This window comes from Fukomys damarensis, unplaced genomic scaffold, assembly GCF_012274545.1.
Source record: "Fukomys damarensis isolate Sample0158 unplaced genomic scaffold, DMR_v1.0_HiC HiC_scaffold_13, whole genome shotgun sequence".
Taxonomy (NCBI): Eukaryota; Metazoa; Chordata; class Mammalia; order Rodentia; family Bathyergidae; genus Fukomys; species Fukomys damarensis.
The window spans coordinates 10,070,676-10,088,173 of NW_022900925.1; the positions used below are offsets into that span (position 1 = coordinate 10,070,676).

A 17,498-nucleotide genomic window follows, 5' to 3' on the forward strand; every position below is an offset into this window, starting at 1 on the left:
TGCCAGCTGGAGGCGTCCGGCTTGGTGCCGCCGCCTGGTACCAGGTAGAAGGAGGCCGACTCCGAGGCCAGAGGCCCCGCCCATGAGTGGCTCCGAGCTCCGTCGGGCCAGCCTGCCACGGACACCACCGGGATCAAGTCAAAGAGCAATAGGTGCCGCGGGGGTCCCGGAGTTGCCAGGAGGATTGTGGTAAAGCCCGCGTGGCGAGCTGCGTGCACCAGGCGCGGGGCCCCAGGTACAGGAATGAGGGTCTCGGCAACTGTAGCCAGAGTACTAAAGAACCAGGCGGCCACTTGGGATGAACCCAAAGTGGGCCACGCCTCTTGAACCTCCGACGGCTGTGGAACTAGACCTTCGACGGTTGCCTCGGTGACTTCAGTACTCAGTTCATGCAATGGTTCGGAAGAGCCAAGGTGGGTGACGTCATACTGAGACGACTCTGGCCCCGAAAGGTCATTAGGTGATTTTTCCAAAAATACTTGAGTATCAGACTCAGTGATGTAACTGCGCGCCTGGACCACCGAGCTTTGCTCGTCCTTGGGGCTTCCTTCGCTCTTGCTATGGTGATTCAAATCACGTCCTCCTGGGGCTGGAGGTCCCAGGCAATCCTGCCACGCCTCCAGTACGGAGGTTCCCAGAACCAGCTCTGGGAGGCGGAGCCATGCGGAACAGGATTCTAGGTCCAATTGCAGCTCTGACCCATTGCAGTCCAGCGAAAATACTGGGACTAAGAGAGTGAAGCCGGCGTCGTAATGAGCTCCGCGGGCGTAGGGACCCAAGGGTGCATGCCCCAGATCCAGGGAGCCCTCGCGAACCCCACCACGAAGTAGTAAAAGCTCTGCCTGGGGAGGAAAACGGGGATCTTGGCGGTGAACTAGACCTAAAGGAAGAAAAGTGATAGGATATCGTCCAAAGTTGGGGTGGGGAATGGCACGGCTAAGGACTGCGAGTTTCTACAGGGATGAAGGGTTACTTACCAAGCAATGAGAAGACAAAGTCCTTGGCCCGGAGGAGGTCTGCTCCCGGTTGAGGCCCGTCATTCCAGCTCTCTTGCACCCCGAGCTCCTGAATCAGCTGGGTCAGTTCCTGCAGCTGCGCCCCCGAGCAGAAATCGAGGTCCGTGAGCGGCCGGGCTGGGGCTGGGGGCGGCGGACCCCACCAGGGGGCACTCCCCCACACAGCGGAAGCCATGCTACCACTCTAGAGTGTTTGTCTAGGCAAAACACACAAGACAGGCTTCTTTTGCTTACTAAAGTCGCTCCGGTTCTTCACTCCTTCTGAGGTCAAACAAGTCCCACAAATGCGTCTGCAGATGATAGATTCTAGGTATAGTCTTCAAAATGAACAAATACAGTACCTCCCTCTTCCTCCTTTTCTCATATGCAGGTGTCCACCTAGCAAATCAGTTTATTTGGCTTAGCAGGTAAAAAGTAGTTGTTGGGCCTCTCCTACGGAATGCAGGAGCCAGTCTTAGTCGCCGCCCCTGTGTACCTCCCCTTACCTCTTTTTCAGAGGAGACTTACTGTTCTGCGGTTTCCCTCTAAAGAATGACTATAAAGGTCGGTAAGAGAAAGGACGGGGAAATTCAACAGGTAACTTCCTCCTGATGAGGCCCACGCCCCTCGATTTCGACCACGCCCTTTTCTGGAGGTTGAAGGGGTGGTTCCAGGAATATCCCGCCTTGGGTGAGAGTTCTGACTGTTTTCTGCTGAGATTTCGCGCTACCATGGGAGTTGTAGTTCGTTTTCTGCCCTCCCGGAGCATTGGAGTCACGCCCCAACATCCTTTCCTGTTCCGCTGAAGGAATGCCTGATGGACGTTGTAGTTTCTATAGCGGTATATTATTTAATGTCTTGTCAATCCGTCAGAAACCTTCCTGGGAGTTGGAATAGAGGGCTAATTGGATAGATCTGAATAATAAACCATAATGGATACACTCTAGGGCCTGGGGAGAAATAGGGGCCTTGCATCCCCTATGTGAATAGAGGAGCCTTGGTTACTTAGATATGAGCATTATTTCATGAAATTATGAGTTTCTCTCATTTGGAGGATGGAAAGACTTAGAAAGATATACACTTGTCCAAGAGCTGAATCTGGCAAGTGTTGGAAAGGGCCTTCCTGGCTGGGTGGAGGGTTCTTCTTGGAATTAGTGGTGGTAATGTTAAGACAGAACACCCTGGTGATCCAGGAATGGACATCTGACTCATAGAAGAGACAGACATAACAGTAATGTCCATCTCAGACATGCAGGAGTTATAGCAGGATAAGCACTTCTGAATTTTATAGCTACTGGCCATGGTGGCACACGCCTGTAATCCCAGCACTCGGGAGGCTGAGGCAGGAAGATCACTGTGAGTTCAAGACCAGCCTGGGCTACATAGTGAGTTCCAGGTCAGTCTCAACTACAGAGTGAGACCCTCTCTCAAAAAAAAAAAAAAACCCAAAAAAGAATTTTATAGCTGTATGTACACTGTAGAATTATCAGGACTGAAAATCAAGTCTAGAGGAAACTCTCAGCTAGGCTGGGGCAAGGCAATGGAAAATAATCAAGGGCAGGAAATTGCTTTCAGTAGCCTATGCTATCAGGGACCAGAATAAGGGCAGAACACAGCTTGATCATAGACAGGAATATTGGGACAGAGGATAAGAAACTAGCAGCAAGCTCACAGATTAGACTAATGCATCGCTGGCTCAGGACTTCTTACGTTCCTTCTGCACATGGTTTATTTTCAGAGTGGGATAAGCCTAAGTTTATAAGCAAGAGAATTAAGCAGAGAAAAATTAGAGGCCTGTAAAAGAGCGAATTCCTGAAACCAGAGCTCAATTTGGGAAGGTTGGACCTCAAAGGTCATTGACAAACCCCTTTTCCCCCAGCCACCAGGACTAGGGAACTGAGAGCACCAAGACAGCCTAGAACTAGGGAATGTAGGTTTCCATACATCCAGTGGTGACCTAAGAGGTCAGATCTAGATAGCTAAGAACTGGGCTCTTTATCAGAATCTGCAGTAACCAGACGTGGGTATCCCTACATCTCCCTCCCGAGAAAGTAGCCTAAAAAGAAATAACATTCTTGGGCCGGGAATTTAGCTCAGTGGTTCCACCGCCTGTCTTGCAAGTGCAAAGATCCGAGTTCAATCCCCGGTGCAAGTAAAATAAAATAAAAAGAAATAACATTCTCTGGACGCTTTGGGTATTTTGAAAATGTTGGGATGGATGACAAGGGGAAGGAAGGTTCTTTAAACTCTAAAGTATTGTTATCCAACAGAATAATTTTCTGTGATGATGAAACATCCCGAATCTGTGCTGTCCAATAGAGCAGCTACTACCCACATGTGGCTTTTAAGCCCTTAAAAAGTAAATAGTGAGACTGAGGAACATAATTTTAAATTTTGATTGCCATTTTGATAGCCACATTTGGCTAGTGGGCTACTATATTGTAAATGCAGGTCTGGGGCCTGGAGAATAATGGGTTTGGCTAAGGATCTGTGGAGTAGTAGCAGGGACATGATAGTTCTAGTCCTCATTAGACTTTCAGTGGTCACCATCAAGGATGGGTCTGGAATGGATGTCCTAGAAAAACCAAAGAATATTTCTCTTCTCTCTTTATTACTGATTTGTCCCCTCTTTGTCTGAGGGTCTCATCACATTCTGGTATCCCCACTCCTTGGTGGTCTCCCCTGAGTTGCTGGGTGCCTCTCGGCAAAGGCGCCGGGGAGACAGAGCTTCACATTTGTCCCTGCCCACTGCTAAGTGTCTCTGTCGAGCATCAAAGACCACATGCCCTATCCGGGTGCTTGGTCCAGGGCACTGGGGCCTCCAGTTGATTTTGGGAGGCATAGACATCTGGCGATAGTTCTGGAAGGCTGAAGGAACTGTATCCACAGGGTGGTATACCCAGTCTTGGCTGCCTGCCTGTCTGGAGGATGGCTGCAGCTCAACTAGTACAGGTACCTCTGAAAAGGTTTGCAGGCCAGTGGAGATTAGCTGGACCTTGGAAGGACAGGAGTTTTGGTTGTTTGGGACAGAAGCCCAGGATACATGATGCTCTACACTCTCCTTCTGAGGAGCTGTCTCATATTTAAATGACTTCTTCAAACACGGTGTTGACTGTGGGGTCAGATGTGTATCTAAGACTTGGACTGAGTCAGTAGTTATAGCAAGGCTTGGATTCTCATGGAGACCAGGATCTTTGTGAAGGCCAGATTTGTCAGGATGGGGAGGATTGGGGAGGCCAGAGTTTTGGGCAACTACTGCATCCTTTTGAGGGCCAGGATCTTGATTAATTCCTGGACACTTATGGAGGTTAGAATCTTGGCCTTGTTCTGGGCTCCTGTAAACTCCAACATTTTGGGTTAGTTTGGATCTTTTTCCAACTTCAGTGGCTTGGGGAAGATCTGTACTCCTGTGGCAATCAGAATTTTGGGTAAGACCTGGGACTTTGTTCACTCCAGAATCCTGGGTATGGCCTAGATTCTTGTAGTCTCTTGAGTCTTGAGTGAGGCCTGAGACTTTGTGGAGGCCAGAGGTTTGGACAAGGTCTGGGTTCCTGTGGGTACTAGATTCCTGCATAAGTCCTGAACTTTTGTTGACTTCAGTGTCTTGGACAAAACATGGGTTCTTCTGTGTTCTAGAATCTTGGATAAGGCCTAGGCTTCCATGGGCTCCTGGATCTTGGATATTTCCCATACTCTTGTTACCTCCAGAATCTTGACAAGGGCCTGGACTCTTTTCAAGATCTGTTACTTGAGAGAGGTCTTGACTTTTGTAGACCACAGTGTCTTGGTTTAGTTCATCACTCCTACTGACTCCAGAGTCTTGTATAAAGTCTGAATTCCCCTGAAGGTCAGAAGTTTGGGTAAATGGTGTATTCTTCTGGAGTCCAGAGGGTTGGGTGAAACATGGGATCCTAAAGACACTAGCATTTTGAGTAGGACCTGGACTCTTTTGGGAGGCACAATCTTGAGTAATGCTTGATTTCTTGTTAAGGCCAGTGTTTTGGGAAGGGCTGAGGTTCTTGCAGAGAACAGGGTCTTCAGTAAAGCCTGTGTTTTTGTGAAGGCCTGGATTTTGAGCAAGATGTGGATTCTTGTGGAGGCCTGGATCTTGTGCAAGGTCTATATTATTGTTGAGGCCTGGATTTTGGATAAGACCTGGATTCCTGGGAATTTTGGAGTCTTTTGAAAGGCATGGAGTCCTTTGGAAGCCAGAGTCTTGGCTAAGACCTTGATTATCATGAAGTTCGGGGGATTGAATCAGGGATTGGGAAATGGTGGAGAACTGGGGAGGGGTGGGAAAGTGTGAAGAGGGGACATATTGAGGAGACTTGGAGGTTGGAAGAAAGGTGGGGTTTTGTGCTAAGTTGGAGGGTTTCTGGTGGTTGGTAGGGTGAGTTAGGACAAAGGCTTTGGGAGAAACAAGTGGCAGAGAAAGAATGCATGGTGGAGTAAGTGTGGGCAGTGAGCTCTGGGCAGTGGTTGGAGAGTGAAAGCAATGTTTAGAAGGAGCAGCATCCTGGGTATAGATCAGAAATTTAGGATATACTGGAGCCTTAGAATTTGTGTTTTTCCTTTCTGAACTGCAAGGATGGAAGCTGTAGTAAGGGAAGGTCTTAGTCTGGGAGAAATTGTTTTTGGCATCATCTGAAACCTTCCATTCCATATTCCCCAACTCCATGTAGCCCAGAATAGGTTCTGCAGGAGGCTCAGGACTGTCCCCAACATTTTGCTTTGGTGTCCGTTCAGATGTACCAGAACTCTCCAGACCCTGTGTCTCTTGGGGCCTAGAGAGGGTACCCAAGTCCTTTCTGGAATACCCAGAGTTCTGGGCATTGCACTTGTGGAAGATGTTCTGTTTTACCCTGCGGGCATCATAGACTACACGACCAGTGGAGTGGTTAGGACCAAAGGTAGCCAGAGTAGAAGGAATAGGAGTTAGGACTGGGGCAGAGGTTGTGGCAGGGACAGGAACAGAGGCTGAAGTGGTAGTCAAGGCATGGACTGGGACAGGGGCTTGGATAGGGGATATGGCAGGAGTGACTGAGGCACAGGATCGGGGAGGGGCTTTGGCAGAGAATAGGGCAGGAACTGGAGTGTGGGCATAGGAATGAATTAGATGAGAATTGGCTAGAGTACTTGCTGAGGCTTGAGCTGATATGTGCTTAGGGATATGGGCCTTGGCGTGGGACCAGGCCTGGGTTGAAGTATGAACTGGGTCATGGTTCTGGGAGTGGGCTGAGGCATAGGCTTGGGGGTGGACTGGGGTATTGGCTGAGGTGTTCTCAGAACTGTGGGCCTGGGAATGCTCAGGGGTGTGGGCTGGGGCCTGGGCTGGAGTAGGGGTTGAGGCATGTGTTGGGATAAGAGCTGGGGCATGGGTTGGAGCAGGACCTGCGGCATGGGCTGGGATGTGGGCTTGGCTGTGAGCCAGGGTAGGGGCTGAGATAGGGGCTGGGGCATGTGTAGGGGTAGAAGATGGAGTAGGGGGTGGGACATGCGTTGGTGTAGAGTCTGGGGTAGGGGGTGGGATACAGGCCGTTGAGGTATGGGCTGAGGACTGGGTCTTGGCCTTGATGGGAGGATAGGCAGGGTCATGGTCTGAGGTCTTAGTTTTTCTCTCTTGGGGTAAAGAGAACAGATCCATGTCCAACTTGTTCATCTTCCAGAACTGGGAAGCACTCTCTGCCTTGGAGGGCAAGGAGGCCTTCAAGGCTGTGACCTGAGGTGCTTTCCCAGCTCCCTCTTTCCACAGTCCCCCTGGAGCCTCTGTGGGAGCCCTAGCTTGTCCACGTTGAGGTGACATTGCACAGCACCTAGAAGCCTTTTCACCGTTTGTGTCTGGTATCCAGGAGTCGTGGTGGTTAGCATGCCTGAAGAGGAAGCTGTGGTGACGATGGAAGCGGGAAGAGACTCTTGAGCACAGGTTCTTGGGATCTGCAGTGCAGCGCACGCACACAGGCCTGCTGCCTAGAGCGCTGATCTCCTTGCCTGAAGGAAGAGGGGTGATGGGAGAAGGCTTGAGTGCCTGAGTAGCTGATAGCAGGGATAAGGAGAGAAGAAAAGAGAGAAACCCACATCTCTGGAGCCCTTGCCAGAGCCCACTCACCTTTAGGGAAAAAGTGATGGACAAGAATTCTCAAGAAGCCCTTCAGATGCCTCCAGAGCTGAGGGAAGCAGGGGAGGAGAAAGTTCCAAAGCAGAGTGAGTTCTGAAGTACAACTCTTGTCTGGCCACATCCCAGTAACCCTCCCATTTCACCCCTTCAAGACCCCAGAAATCCTCCATTCCTGCTTCTCACTCCCCGCCCTGACCAGAGTCACCACATTGAGTCCAACGTTGAGCAAGATGAAGCTGCCCAGAATCAGAAGAATTGTGTCTCCTAAGTCCTGGCACTTCCTTGGGTTGGTGCCAGAGCATACATACATGGGCTCCATGGTAGGCTTGCTCACCCATGGCCTGGGGTCCCAGGAGTACCCGGGCCCCCCAACCCCCACATACTCACTAGGAGACAGACTCCTCTGGCGGGGGAGGGGAAAACCGAGTCATAATGGGGCAGGTGGTTGGGATCACAATGAGGAAAATAGAGAGAGAAGAGCCCAGAATGGAGTTAACCAAGTCTGAGTAACCTGAGTCTGGGGGCCAGCACACCTCCCTCCTTGCCCAATCATTCCCTTGTTATGCTGATTCACTCAGCTCACTCAAATGCTTCTCATTATTCTTGCATTTTCAGTTGAGAATCTAGAGCCCTTCACCCCTAAGACTGGGAAGACCTGGACCTTAGCCTCAGAACCCTAGGTGGAATCTAGAGCCTGGCTGACTTCCTGCCCTACCCTGGGCCACAGGCCTTGATCTGCCTAAAATGGAACCCCCAGGTCTTGACTCTGACTCAGTTTGAGCAGGGTTGAGCTTCTGAGCTCCTTTGGGAACAGGGAGAGCAGAGAGACAGGATGGGTGTGGTTTGCAGTGTGTAGCTTCCAGACCTTAGTGTATGGTACAGAACCAGATGGGGCCTGTTGGCAGGGGCATTGCCAAGGAACAAAAGGAAGCCTTGTGACAAGAAGGGGACACTGACATCTCGATTTAGGAACTCAAGGGCAGGGCTCCAGGATTGTAGAAGGCGTGGGGGAATGTTTCCAAAACAAAGACTACCACAATGGCCTCCATTTCTCTTTATTCCTCTCTCCATACCTTGTCCTACCACCCACTTTCACTTGCTAGTCAGTTACATTTCCCAGCCCGGTTCCTGTGTAGAGAAGGCATGGAAGTTGAGGTGGAAGGTGGTGGCAATGAGTTGGCCCTCATTCTGCTCTCCTGTACCTGCCTCTTCAGCTCCAGGCTGTCATACACCTGGTAGCTGGTATTGCCCCCTGGATTCCGTCTGAGTGGGACAAAGGTGATTGAGGGTGGGGTGGGATCAACAGCCTGGCCAACTTCAGGCAGGGGCTGGGAGGAGGGAGGATGCAAGGCTGAGCTGGCAGCTGGGGCTCGTTGGTACAAGGCTTCACCCAACACCGTGAGGGAAGTAGAGGTGGTTAGAGGATGCCGCCCTGGCAAAGCCTCAGCCCAGTCAGCCACCCGGCCCCGTATCTCGTGAGCATCCCGGGATCCAAAACCTGAGTGTCCCATCGATGGATGTGGGCTACAGTTGGGCTGGGTGTGAACATGGCCAAGGAGGCTCCATCCCTGGGACTGTGGGGAGCAGTGCTCCTGGCAAGCTTGGGTCTCTTGCTGGGCATTTCTGGACATCAAGGAAGGTGGGGGCTCAGAGCTCTCCACACCACACTGGTGCTGATTCCAGGTGTCACGAAGTACACGGACCTTTGAAGAGAAAGGGCTCTGTCCCCCAGGGACCCAGGAGGAGTTAGGAGGCAGCCAACGAGTAGGTAGTAGGGAGTGGGTACACTGCTTGGTCTCCACATTGCTGTAAATTTGGGATTGTGAGCCTTGGGACCCACAGGACTGCAGCCTCAGTTCTGACTTGGCCTTTACGTGCTTGGGCAAGCGACGCAGCTCAGGTGACAAGTAGAGAGAGGGTGGTGGCAAGCTGGCCAAAATTCCACCCTGGCGCCCCCACAGGCCCACAATGGAGGGTACATCCATTCGCTGATAGACCCCACCCTTGCCCTGACGTGGGTACTTGAGAATTGGGAAAGATGGGTCTTCTAACTCCTCCAGGGAGGGGTCCTGGTCTTCTAGGTCAAAAAAGGGCACGGGCCGTGGTGGTGACATCTTGTAGCCATAGGGTTGGTTATGAAAGATTGGGCAGCCCTTGGGGAATCGTTTGTGGTTCTGTGGCTTTTGCTGGTGGTAGCGGCGGTGGCGGTGGCGGCGACTGTGACAGTTGAGAAGATAGTGGCAGGAGGAAGAGGAGAAGTGTGTGGGTCGGGCCAGCTTCACTTGTACAGGGTCCAGGACGCAGTGGATGTGGACATCTTGGGCCTTGTCTGGAGGATCTTTAGGGAAACATTCACTAGCCTGGACTTCATCTGGGGGAGGCAAGAGTCCATGAGGTCAAGGCCATTGGCAGCAGAGTTCAGGCTGGGAATACTGGACTTGGTTTTTAGGATCACAGTGGTGGGGGTGGAGATGGGGGATAGGGGTGGTGGTGATGGTGGGCCCTATATTCTAGCTGCCATACTTACTTTTCTGGTTAATCCAATAGACCATCTTGTCTAAGACATTCTGGAGCCCTTTCCACATCTGGGGGTGGTGGGAGGGATGGAGTGAAGGCCAGGCTCCCACCCCCAGTACCACCCACCCTGCCCCAGTCAAGATTACTCTTTCAGATGGAGGTGCAAGTTGCCCATGGCTCCCCCCGCAGCCCTTTTCACCCCTAAGGTGGTCCACAACCATCACTGACCACAGTTGCCATGTTGATGCTAATGTTGACAAGAATGATGAGGCCCAGCAGCAAGAATAAGATGTCCTCAGCATCCTGGGGGCTTTCTTGGTATTGATTGCAGAACCCCAGGGTGTCATGCCAGAGCTGGTTTTCCATGGGGGGGGGTGTCCTGAGCCCACCCCCCCCAATCCACACTGCACTCATATCATTACCTGGAGGCACTAACCAACTAGGCAGGGAGCAAGGTCATAATAAGACAAGTTAGTCACAATACAGAGGTGACAGATCCCTTATCTACTCTACTTGCCCTTTACACAGCCATCTCTACCCTTGCCTCTCCCACATGATGGAAATCAGTCTCCAGATATCCCAGAGTTGTCTCTTTCTCTCTGTGAGGCTTGCTTAACCCCACATGTAGTTCCTGATCTGAAAATATCGCAGCCTTAGGCATGAGACAATCTTCACAGAGTTTGAATCATGTATACAGGATTTCCTCCATTTTATTCCTCTCTTTCTTTCTTTTTTAAAGAGTGCTAAGGATTGAACCTAGGGCCTTCACAATGTGCTACATCTCCAGACATACACCACCTTCCTGCCTTTTTTGTTTCTTTGAGACAGGATCTCACTATGTAGTTCAGGTTGGCCTTGAACTCACTAGACCAGGCTGGCCTTGAACTCATGGCAACCTCAGCCTTCTGAGTGCTGGGATTACAGGTACATGCCACCATACCTGGCTCTAGCCCTGCCCCCTTTTGAGACATCATCTCACTAAATTGCTAAATTGCCTAGTCTGGGCTTGAATTTACAACCTTCCTGCTTCAACCTCCCAGAGTTCTGGAATCACAAGCATGTCCCACCATACCCGGCTCATCACTGCTCTTTTGAGACATTGTGGCAACTTATGTAGCCTGTTGGTGCATCCCATCTCATGCCTAGTTTGGGGCTAGCAGATAAGGTGACTGGATGATGGGTGACAGCAAGAGTTCCCTGTGGAATCATTCTGCTACATCAATTCCTCCCTGTCCTGATGATTTTCCTGTCATTGTTCTTCTCCTACATATCCTTGCCCAGCCCTTCCTTGTAGCCCTAGGCAGTGGAGGTGCCTGAGCCAATTGGCTGCTTTGCTTCAGTCTATGGGCTCCACCTTGCTGAGATTCCTGCCCCTGCCAGGGACCAATCCCAGCTATAGTTTCTCTCCTTCCAAACCAACTATCCTCTCACTGACTCATACCTACTTCATGTTGAAAAACTGGCCGGTGCCATCTTAAGAAAACCACATGCAATTAACAAATCATAACATAGATGTAATTTGTTTTATCTTGAGACAGAATCTTACTATGTAGCCCAGGCTGGCTTCTAATTTGTGGTGATCCTCTTGCCTCAGCTTCCTGAGTAGCAGGATTATAGGTGTGTACCACCACACCCAGCAAAACAGATGCAATTGTTGATATGACAAAAGGAATCTTCCATGTAAACTAGGTTTGTCACTGGAGTCTGTGAAAGTGGCACTCTTTGAGAATGGCAAGTAATTTGTTTACATAGTAAAGTACTCAGAAATGCAGGAATGGCCAATGAACATTTGCTGTCAAGCCTTCAAGCACATAGTAGAAACTCGGTATGTACCCAATGAATGGAATCAGTTTAAAATGACCAATAACATTAGTTGAATGTAAATGAATAGAGAAGTAGGGTGTTTCACGGAAGTCTGCTCATATTCTCAGAATCTGTCTAGTATGGAAGGTAAGGTCCAGCTCCTTTAGCCTGGCCTCACTCACATGACTCTTTATTCCCAGGCTTTATGTGTACACCTTCATATGATCCCAATCTCTAGGCGTAGAGTAGGGCTCAAGTTTCCTTGCTGCCTAGGGATGGAATATTCTGATGAAATCATTGGTAGACTGAAGCAGGTTAGAGATGCTGGTCGGCTAGTCTGACTTGGTGGCAGTGGGAATATTATCTACCTTGCAGGAGCAGTGGGATGAAACATTGGAGACCATTAGCTAGGTCCCTTGTATCTGTGTGACCATGAGAAAATCACTTGGCCTTTTGAACCTCAGTCTCTTCTTTGTGACATGGATAGGAACAAGGTCACAGAGGCGTGCGATGTTATGGTAAAACAACTCTTAAAAGTGTTCCCCATGTTTCACCTTCTGCTTCAAGCCTGCATAAGGGTACAGAAACTTTAGGTTGTTTTGGGGGAACTGTGAGGGACTACAGACCCTTTCCTCCTCAACCCAAAGATGTAAGAGGGAACTGTGACTCCCCTTGTGGCTGTAGCCTACACCTAAGGTCTGGCAAGGACCAGACTTGTGAGGAGCCAGGGTCATGGGGGTGGAGGTCTCTTCTATAATGCAGAACTATTTAAGGACCTAGGGCCAGATTTGGAGGCAGGATTCTCTGGATACTAAAGAAAACAGAGGAGAGGGAGGTGGAACACTTGGAATCAAGAAGGCCAAGGACAGGCAGGGCCTGTGAGGGTAACAGGTTGATGTAAGTTCCCAAGGACTTTTTGGGTCCTGTTGCCAGAGAGATCATTCCCTTAGCAACCAGGGCTTGTGGGTTCTGTGTGGGCCCTGCCTCCCACCCCTACACACCACCATGAACTACCTCCTCTCTCCTTTTTATTTTTTTCCCGTCACCTCCCCACCACAGAACGATACACCCAGTCCTTGCCTGTCCCCTCAGCAGCGTTGGATCCAGACACAAAGGTGTAGCAGTGGGACAAGGCCTCCACTTCCCGGGTCAGTTCCCGAAGCCGCCGCCTCACGTCTCGGGCATCATACACTACTCGGGCTGAGGAATGTCGCCGAGGGATTTCAGGGATGATTGATGGGCCCAGGAAGGGTGGTGGGGCAGCCTGGCTCTGTGTGGCCTCAGCCTCTGCCCCTGCCCCAGTGTTCTTGTGGTTCACAGCTTCCCCACAGGGAGGTGAGGGGTTCACCGGGTATACATAGGCCTCTAGGCTCTGTTCTGACCGGATCTCTGATTTGAGTGGCTTTCTCTCTACAGTTTTCTGGAAGCGGATAGTATGGGGAACTGGCTCCAGAGTGTCCTGAGTCCAGGAATCCCAGGGCTCTGGGGTGGATTGGAAACCTTCCCAGTCTTTGGGACCTTCCCAGTGGTGGGAACAGATTGTTGGGTTCTGATGTGGGGGCTTTTCAACCTCAGTATCAGGGGTCCAAGCTAGTTGGTGGCAGGCACAGCACAATGGCGAGGCTTGATGGCGATGACGACGACGACGAGTGGGCGGGGGGGTCATGGTCATTTTCACAGGGTCCATGGTGCATCGAAGATGGACTGCAGGGGAGTTCTGCTTCTTCAGCTTGGTTGGCTTCCCAGGTGAGGATGACTTAGCAGTTTCTGTGGATCAGGGAGAGGTGAAGCTGGGTGGGGGTAGACTGGCTCCTATAGGGAGGAGAAGGAAGCTTTGGGGAGAGAAGCTGCACCCACTGCTATGCTATCTGAGAGGGTACAACAGTAAGGGGTCAGCTTAGGGCTGGGCCTAGAATGCCTGGTTTCTGTCCCTCCAGTGCTCAGCCCTGCTTACCTTTCTCACAAATGATATGGAACCTTCGGCGTAAGATGACACGGACTCGGCCCCAGAGCTAGGTATAGGAGCACATGGTGACCCCAGGCAGGTCCTTGCCACTGTGTTTGCCCCCCGCCAACACCCTCCCACTTGGCCCTGCCCTGACCAGGGTCACCATATTGATGCCGATATTAATGCAGATGATGAGGCCTAGTAGCAGTAGGATGGAATTGCCCACGTCCTGGCAGTTGTTGTTGTTGGGACTGTGATACAAGGCCCACCCAGGCTGTAGCTGCTCAGCCATGGCCATGGTGGTCTCTAGGGCCGCCAGGGCCCTTAGGCCCCAAGCCTACTCTGCCAAGTATCCACCAGCCCACCTACCTGACTCAGGTTCCTGAGGGTGAGTGGGTGGGTCACAATGATGCTGGAGCTCTCCCTCACAATGTGCCAAGGGGCTACTCTCAGAGTTCTAGACTGAAGGTTGACACTTCAGCCTGAGTACAGGCTTGGCAGGGCTTGCGGGGCCAACCTATGACCTTGCATGTCTTTCTTGCAGCTTGCTACTTGGACCAGCCCACTGGCCCTCTGGCCTATTTGGCATCTGTCCCTATCCCTCTTCCTAGAACTACACCAGATTTCTCTCTCGGGAAGCCTGGGGTCCTGATCTTAACTCTCCAGTCCCATTACTATGGCAATCTTACCTCAGTACCCACCTCTCCTTCATCTCAGACCTCAGAGCTGTTCACTAAAAAAGGGGACCAGAAATTTAGATCCCCAAGGCTTACTTCAAGGGTGTTCCCCAACATTCTAACATAACTTAAGCAGGCACAACCAACAGTTAAACTTTTATATTTACAATATTCTCTTCATCTTTTGCCAGATTTAAAAATGTGTACAGAGCCGCAAAGGGTTGGGGGGTGTGTGTGGGATTGTTCCGGAGAGAAGAGGGGCTGGGCATTGGAGTCCGTGGCTGAATCATGGGGCCCCCAGCGCCCTCCCATGCCCCTATTCTGGGGGCATCTGCCCATAGGGCTCAGGGCCCAGGTCACTAGCATTTAGAGGGCATGGCTGTTCCAAGAGGAGCTAGACCAGGCAGGGGGAAAGGCCAAAAAAGAACTACATTTCCATGGGTGGAGGTGGGAGAAGGGACAGTCAAGAGGCAAAGTTCTGGGGCTCAAGACCGGGGTTTCTGGATCTGGGCATCAGTGGAAGACAGCACCCACCCCCTAATTTGGCACTCACATCCCACAGAAAGCCACACAGCAAGTGAGGATTTGCTCCCCCTCTACTGGTGTCCTTCACCCTTCCTTACACTGTTCTTTTCTCCAGAGGCCCAAACCCAAGGACCTCTGGGAAGTTGTCTCACACATTTCCTTTCAAATTCTTCCTGCTGGTGTCTGCCCAAGCCCAGTCCCCCACAGCCTCCTCCATCTGCTCCTAGCACAGCCGACCTCATTCTTTCCCCAACCTGCCTATAAAACCTTTCTGTTCCCTCCCCTCCGCCTTCCACCGATCCTTTCCTTTGGCCCTGGCAGCCAGGGTAGGTGGGGCAGGTCCAAGAAGGAGAGGGACAAGGTTGGTCTGACCCTGAGATGGGGACAGTTTCAAAAAGGGAGACAGAGATGGTGGAGAGTGGGGAACTGAGGCAGAGAGGGAAGGATGAGAACAAGAGACACAGATGGGGGCCCCTTAGCTGCCATATCCCCCTACCCAGTATCTCACTTGCCCCCACCATCTACCCTGTCCTGGCCTAGGACTGGGTAATCCTTGGCACATTCTGAAGCTTTCCACCCCATTCAAACCCGTCTACCCAGTTTGGCACGGATGAACAAGGATCTGAGGACTGAGGGAAAGGCTGTCCCCAGGCCCCATGAGGGCTTTGGTCAAACATGCATGGCCTCTGTGGGTGGCATTTGCCACACCCCTCCATCCCAGACTCAGCCTCTCTGGGAGAGGGAGGGCCCCAGGCCTCCCTCAGGGTTTGTACATCCCCCTCAGCTTCTGTCAGTTTGAAATCTATTCCCACCTGCTACGTGAGGAGGAATTGAGTGCTGGGCCTGAGGCTGGGGGATGCAGGGAAGTGCTGGGGACAGAGGGACCCTCTGCCTGGGAAAACACACATCCACATGCAAGAACATGTTTCCACTCAGAGAAATGTGTCCTGGACCATGGGAAAATAAGTTTCCAGGCAGCACCGGGATGCACGGATCTCTTCCTGTCCCCCTGGCAGGAAATCTGTGTCTGTCGTCTGTGGAAGGTGAGAACCTCCCTGGGAGAACGTGCTTCATCTGACTTGTGCCATGGGGGAGAAACATGCTTTGCTGGGGTGAGGGGGGAGCAGGGGTACAGGGCCTGTGATTTCCTTGCTGTTCCCCAGGCACCACCATGGGTCGTCTGGTGGCCAAGGGTCACTGTACGTGAACACATCACTTCCAGGGTCTCCAGGAGATGAAAGAGGGGAGGAGGTGAGAGAAGGCATAAGGGAACAGGATTCTGGGGTACAAATCCCCGCAGAAATTATTTGAGGGGGCCAACATGTGTCCAGGGCGGCAAAAAAAACCTCACCCTGCACATGGGAAAACACCCCCTCATGAGGAAAGCACGCCTCCACGTGGGAAAAGACTTCCACATTTCCACACACCGAAGACTGGTGTCCCAAAGGAAGGCAGAAAACACCCCCCTAGCTGTTCAGAGGCCCAGGTCCAGAGAAAATAATGGGCCTCTTTGCATGGGAAAAACACACATCCCAGTGAGGAATCCCATGTCCACCTTAATGCTGCTCGATGACATGTGACAACTCCACAGGAGAAAAGCCCGTTGCCAAGTCTTCCTCCCTTCCTTTGGAGTGGCCAGGGTTGGGGAAGGCTGGGGAGGAGGGGGCCTCCCCAAGCCGCCCCCTATACCCGAGTGGTGGAGTGGGGATGGGGTAGCGTGTTGTTGTGGCTGGTAGCAGTGGAAGGAGGTGGAGGGAAGGGCCCAAAGGGATGGAGGGAAGGAGGGGGTGGGGGAGGAGGTGGCCCCAGGCCACTGGGCAGCAGGGTCAGGGCCCCGGGGGCTAAGAGAGGCACGTCGTCTGGTGCCCGGCGTAGGGCCAGGGTGTAGTCGGGCGGGCAGGCAGGGCGCAGGGACTCAGCAGGGTCCGCCCCGACGCCACCACCCCGCTTCAGCTGCAATGACACCAGCTCCTCCTCTGGGGGCAGCTCGCGGCCAGTGGCAGGAAGCAGAGGACCCCCACCAGGAACACCAGAGCCTGAGCCTCCAGGTGGGCTGAGCCGCCTGCACCGCAGCTCCTGCCGCCGGTCCCTCTTGTAGTAGAGGGCAGCAAAGGCCAGAATGTTGAGAAAAAGGAGCGAGGCACCCACAGCCACGGTGACACTTAGCTCCGTGGAGTAGTCTCGTGAGTCCCCTGGGAAGCGGTCGTAGATCCTTGGTGTCCCTGGATCAAGCTCAGGCTCAGGTGGCAGGGTGGCAGGTGGTAGGGGTCGGCGAGTGCCAGGGGCACCAGGGGGAGGACGAGGTGGCCAGCGCGTGGCGTAGGGAGGCAGCCGTGTGGTGGTGGTGAAGAGCTCATTGTGCATGCCGTGCAGGTGGGGCACAAGCTCCAGCCAGAAAGCAACCTTGTTGGCGCGGTAGTTGTCACGTACACGTGGCTTCAAGCCAATGTGCAGATACTGCTTCTCCTTGCTGTTGAACTTGCTCCACACCACCTCTTCGAAGCGATTAGGCTTGGTGTGGATGAACTTGGTGTCCTGGGGCACCGGCTGGTTGGGGTCACTGTGGGCATAGGAGGGCAAAGGAAAGGAGTAATGAGGGAAAGCTTCTAAAGGAGGGTGAAGTGGCAGAGGGGAGGGAAAGAACAGCGGTGTATAGAGACAAGACAGCAAAGACAACTGGGCATGGCAGTGCATGCCGGTATGTAATCCCAGGACTCTGAAGGCTGAGGCAGAAGGATTGCTGTGAGTTCAAGGCCAGCCTGGGCTACTTAGTGAATTCAAGGCCAGCCTGAACTAAAAAGTGAGACCCTGACTCAAAAACAGAAACAAGCTGGAGATGTAATTCAGCGGTGCAGTGCCTGCCTGGCAAGCATGAGGCCTTGAGTTCCATTCCCGGTACAAAAAAAAAAAAAAAAAAA

At 52.2% G+C, this 17,498-nt stretch overlaps 5 protein-coding genes across 10 annotated transcripts in view; all 5 read right to left on the reverse strand.

The window, feature by feature from the left end:
* The window catches only part of LOC104855834 (transmembrane protein 102), an 8,125-nt gene extending 6,388 nt beyond the window's left edge, over positions 1-1,737 (reverse strand). The window contains exons 1-3 of one of the 3 annotated variants that reach the window (XM_033762811.1): positions 1,524-1,737; positions 978-1,213; positions 1-880 (exon numbers count right to left, since the gene is read on the reverse strand). The exon at positions 1-880 is cut by the window's left edge and continues 1,024 nt beyond it. In XM_033762811.1, the coding sequence (XP_033618702.1) occupies positions 1-880; positions 978-1,191 (1,094 nt within the window). In that variant the 5' untranslated portion in view covers positions 1,192-1,213; positions 1,524-1,737. Of the gene's footprint in view, positions 881-977 lie in introns of all 3 variants that reach the window. The other 2 variants (XM_033762810.1, XM_033762812.1) reach the window with 2 other exon arrangements.
* A 1,446-nt stretch (positions 1,738-3,183) lies between these two features.
* Spem3 (SPEM family member 3) lies at positions 3,184-7,448 on the reverse strand. The gene is given in 5 exon segments (XM_033762809.1): positions 3,184-3,677; positions 3,679-6,983; positions 7,102-7,159; positions 7,307-7,414; positions 7,416-7,448. Coding segments are annotated over 5 exon segments (3,540 nt in total). The 3' UTR covers positions 3,184-3,641.
* A 679-nt stretch (positions 7,449-8,127) lies between these two features.
* Spem2 (SPEM family member 2) lies at positions 8,128-12,582 on the reverse strand. 2 transcript variants are annotated; one of them, XM_010614853.2, is made up of 4 exons: positions 12,511-12,582; positions 9,856-10,066; positions 9,638-9,695; positions 8,128-9,481 (listed from the first exon to the last, which is right to left on the reverse strand). In XM_010614853.2, exons 2-4 carry the CDS (start codon positions 10,039-10,041, stop codon positions 8,214-8,216), a joined length of 1,512 nt encoding a protein of 503 aa, XP_010613155.1. In that variant the 5' UTR covers positions 10,042-10,066; positions 12,511-12,582; the 3' UTR covers positions 8,128-8,213. The 2 variants fall into 2 exon arrangements, with proteins under 2 accessions (XP_010613155.1, XP_010613154.1); XM_010614852.3 differs by lacking the exon at positions 12,511-12,582 and adding an exon at positions 11,799-11,928.
* Positions 12,422-13,737, reverse strand: Spem1 (spermatid maturation 1). The gene is made up of 3 exons (XM_010614854.2): positions 13,533-13,737; positions 13,385-13,442; positions 12,422-13,197 (listed from the first exon to the last, which is right to left on the reverse strand). The coding sequence occupies exons 1-3, from the start codon at positions 13,674-13,676 to the stop codon at positions 12,473-12,475; spliced, it is 927 nt and encodes a 308-aa protein (XP_010613156.1). The 5' UTR covers positions 13,677-13,737; the 3' UTR covers positions 12,422-12,472.
* Nlgn2 (neuroligin 2) overlaps positions 13,174-17,498 on the reverse strand; it is a 16,684-nt gene continuing 12,359 nt past the window's right edge. For all 3 annotated transcript variants that reach the window (XM_010614850.3, XM_010614851.3, XM_010614849.3), the window contains 3 exons: positions 13,748-17,140; positions 13,385-13,442; positions 13,174-13,197 (listed from right to left, as the gene is read on the reverse strand). In XM_010614850.3, the coding sequence (XP_010613152.1) occupies positions 16,264-17,140 (877 nt within the window). In that variant the 3' untranslated portion in view covers positions 13,174-13,197; positions 13,385-13,442; positions 13,748-16,263. The remainder of the gene's footprint in view (positions 13,198-13,384; positions 13,443-13,747; positions 17,141-17,498) is intronic.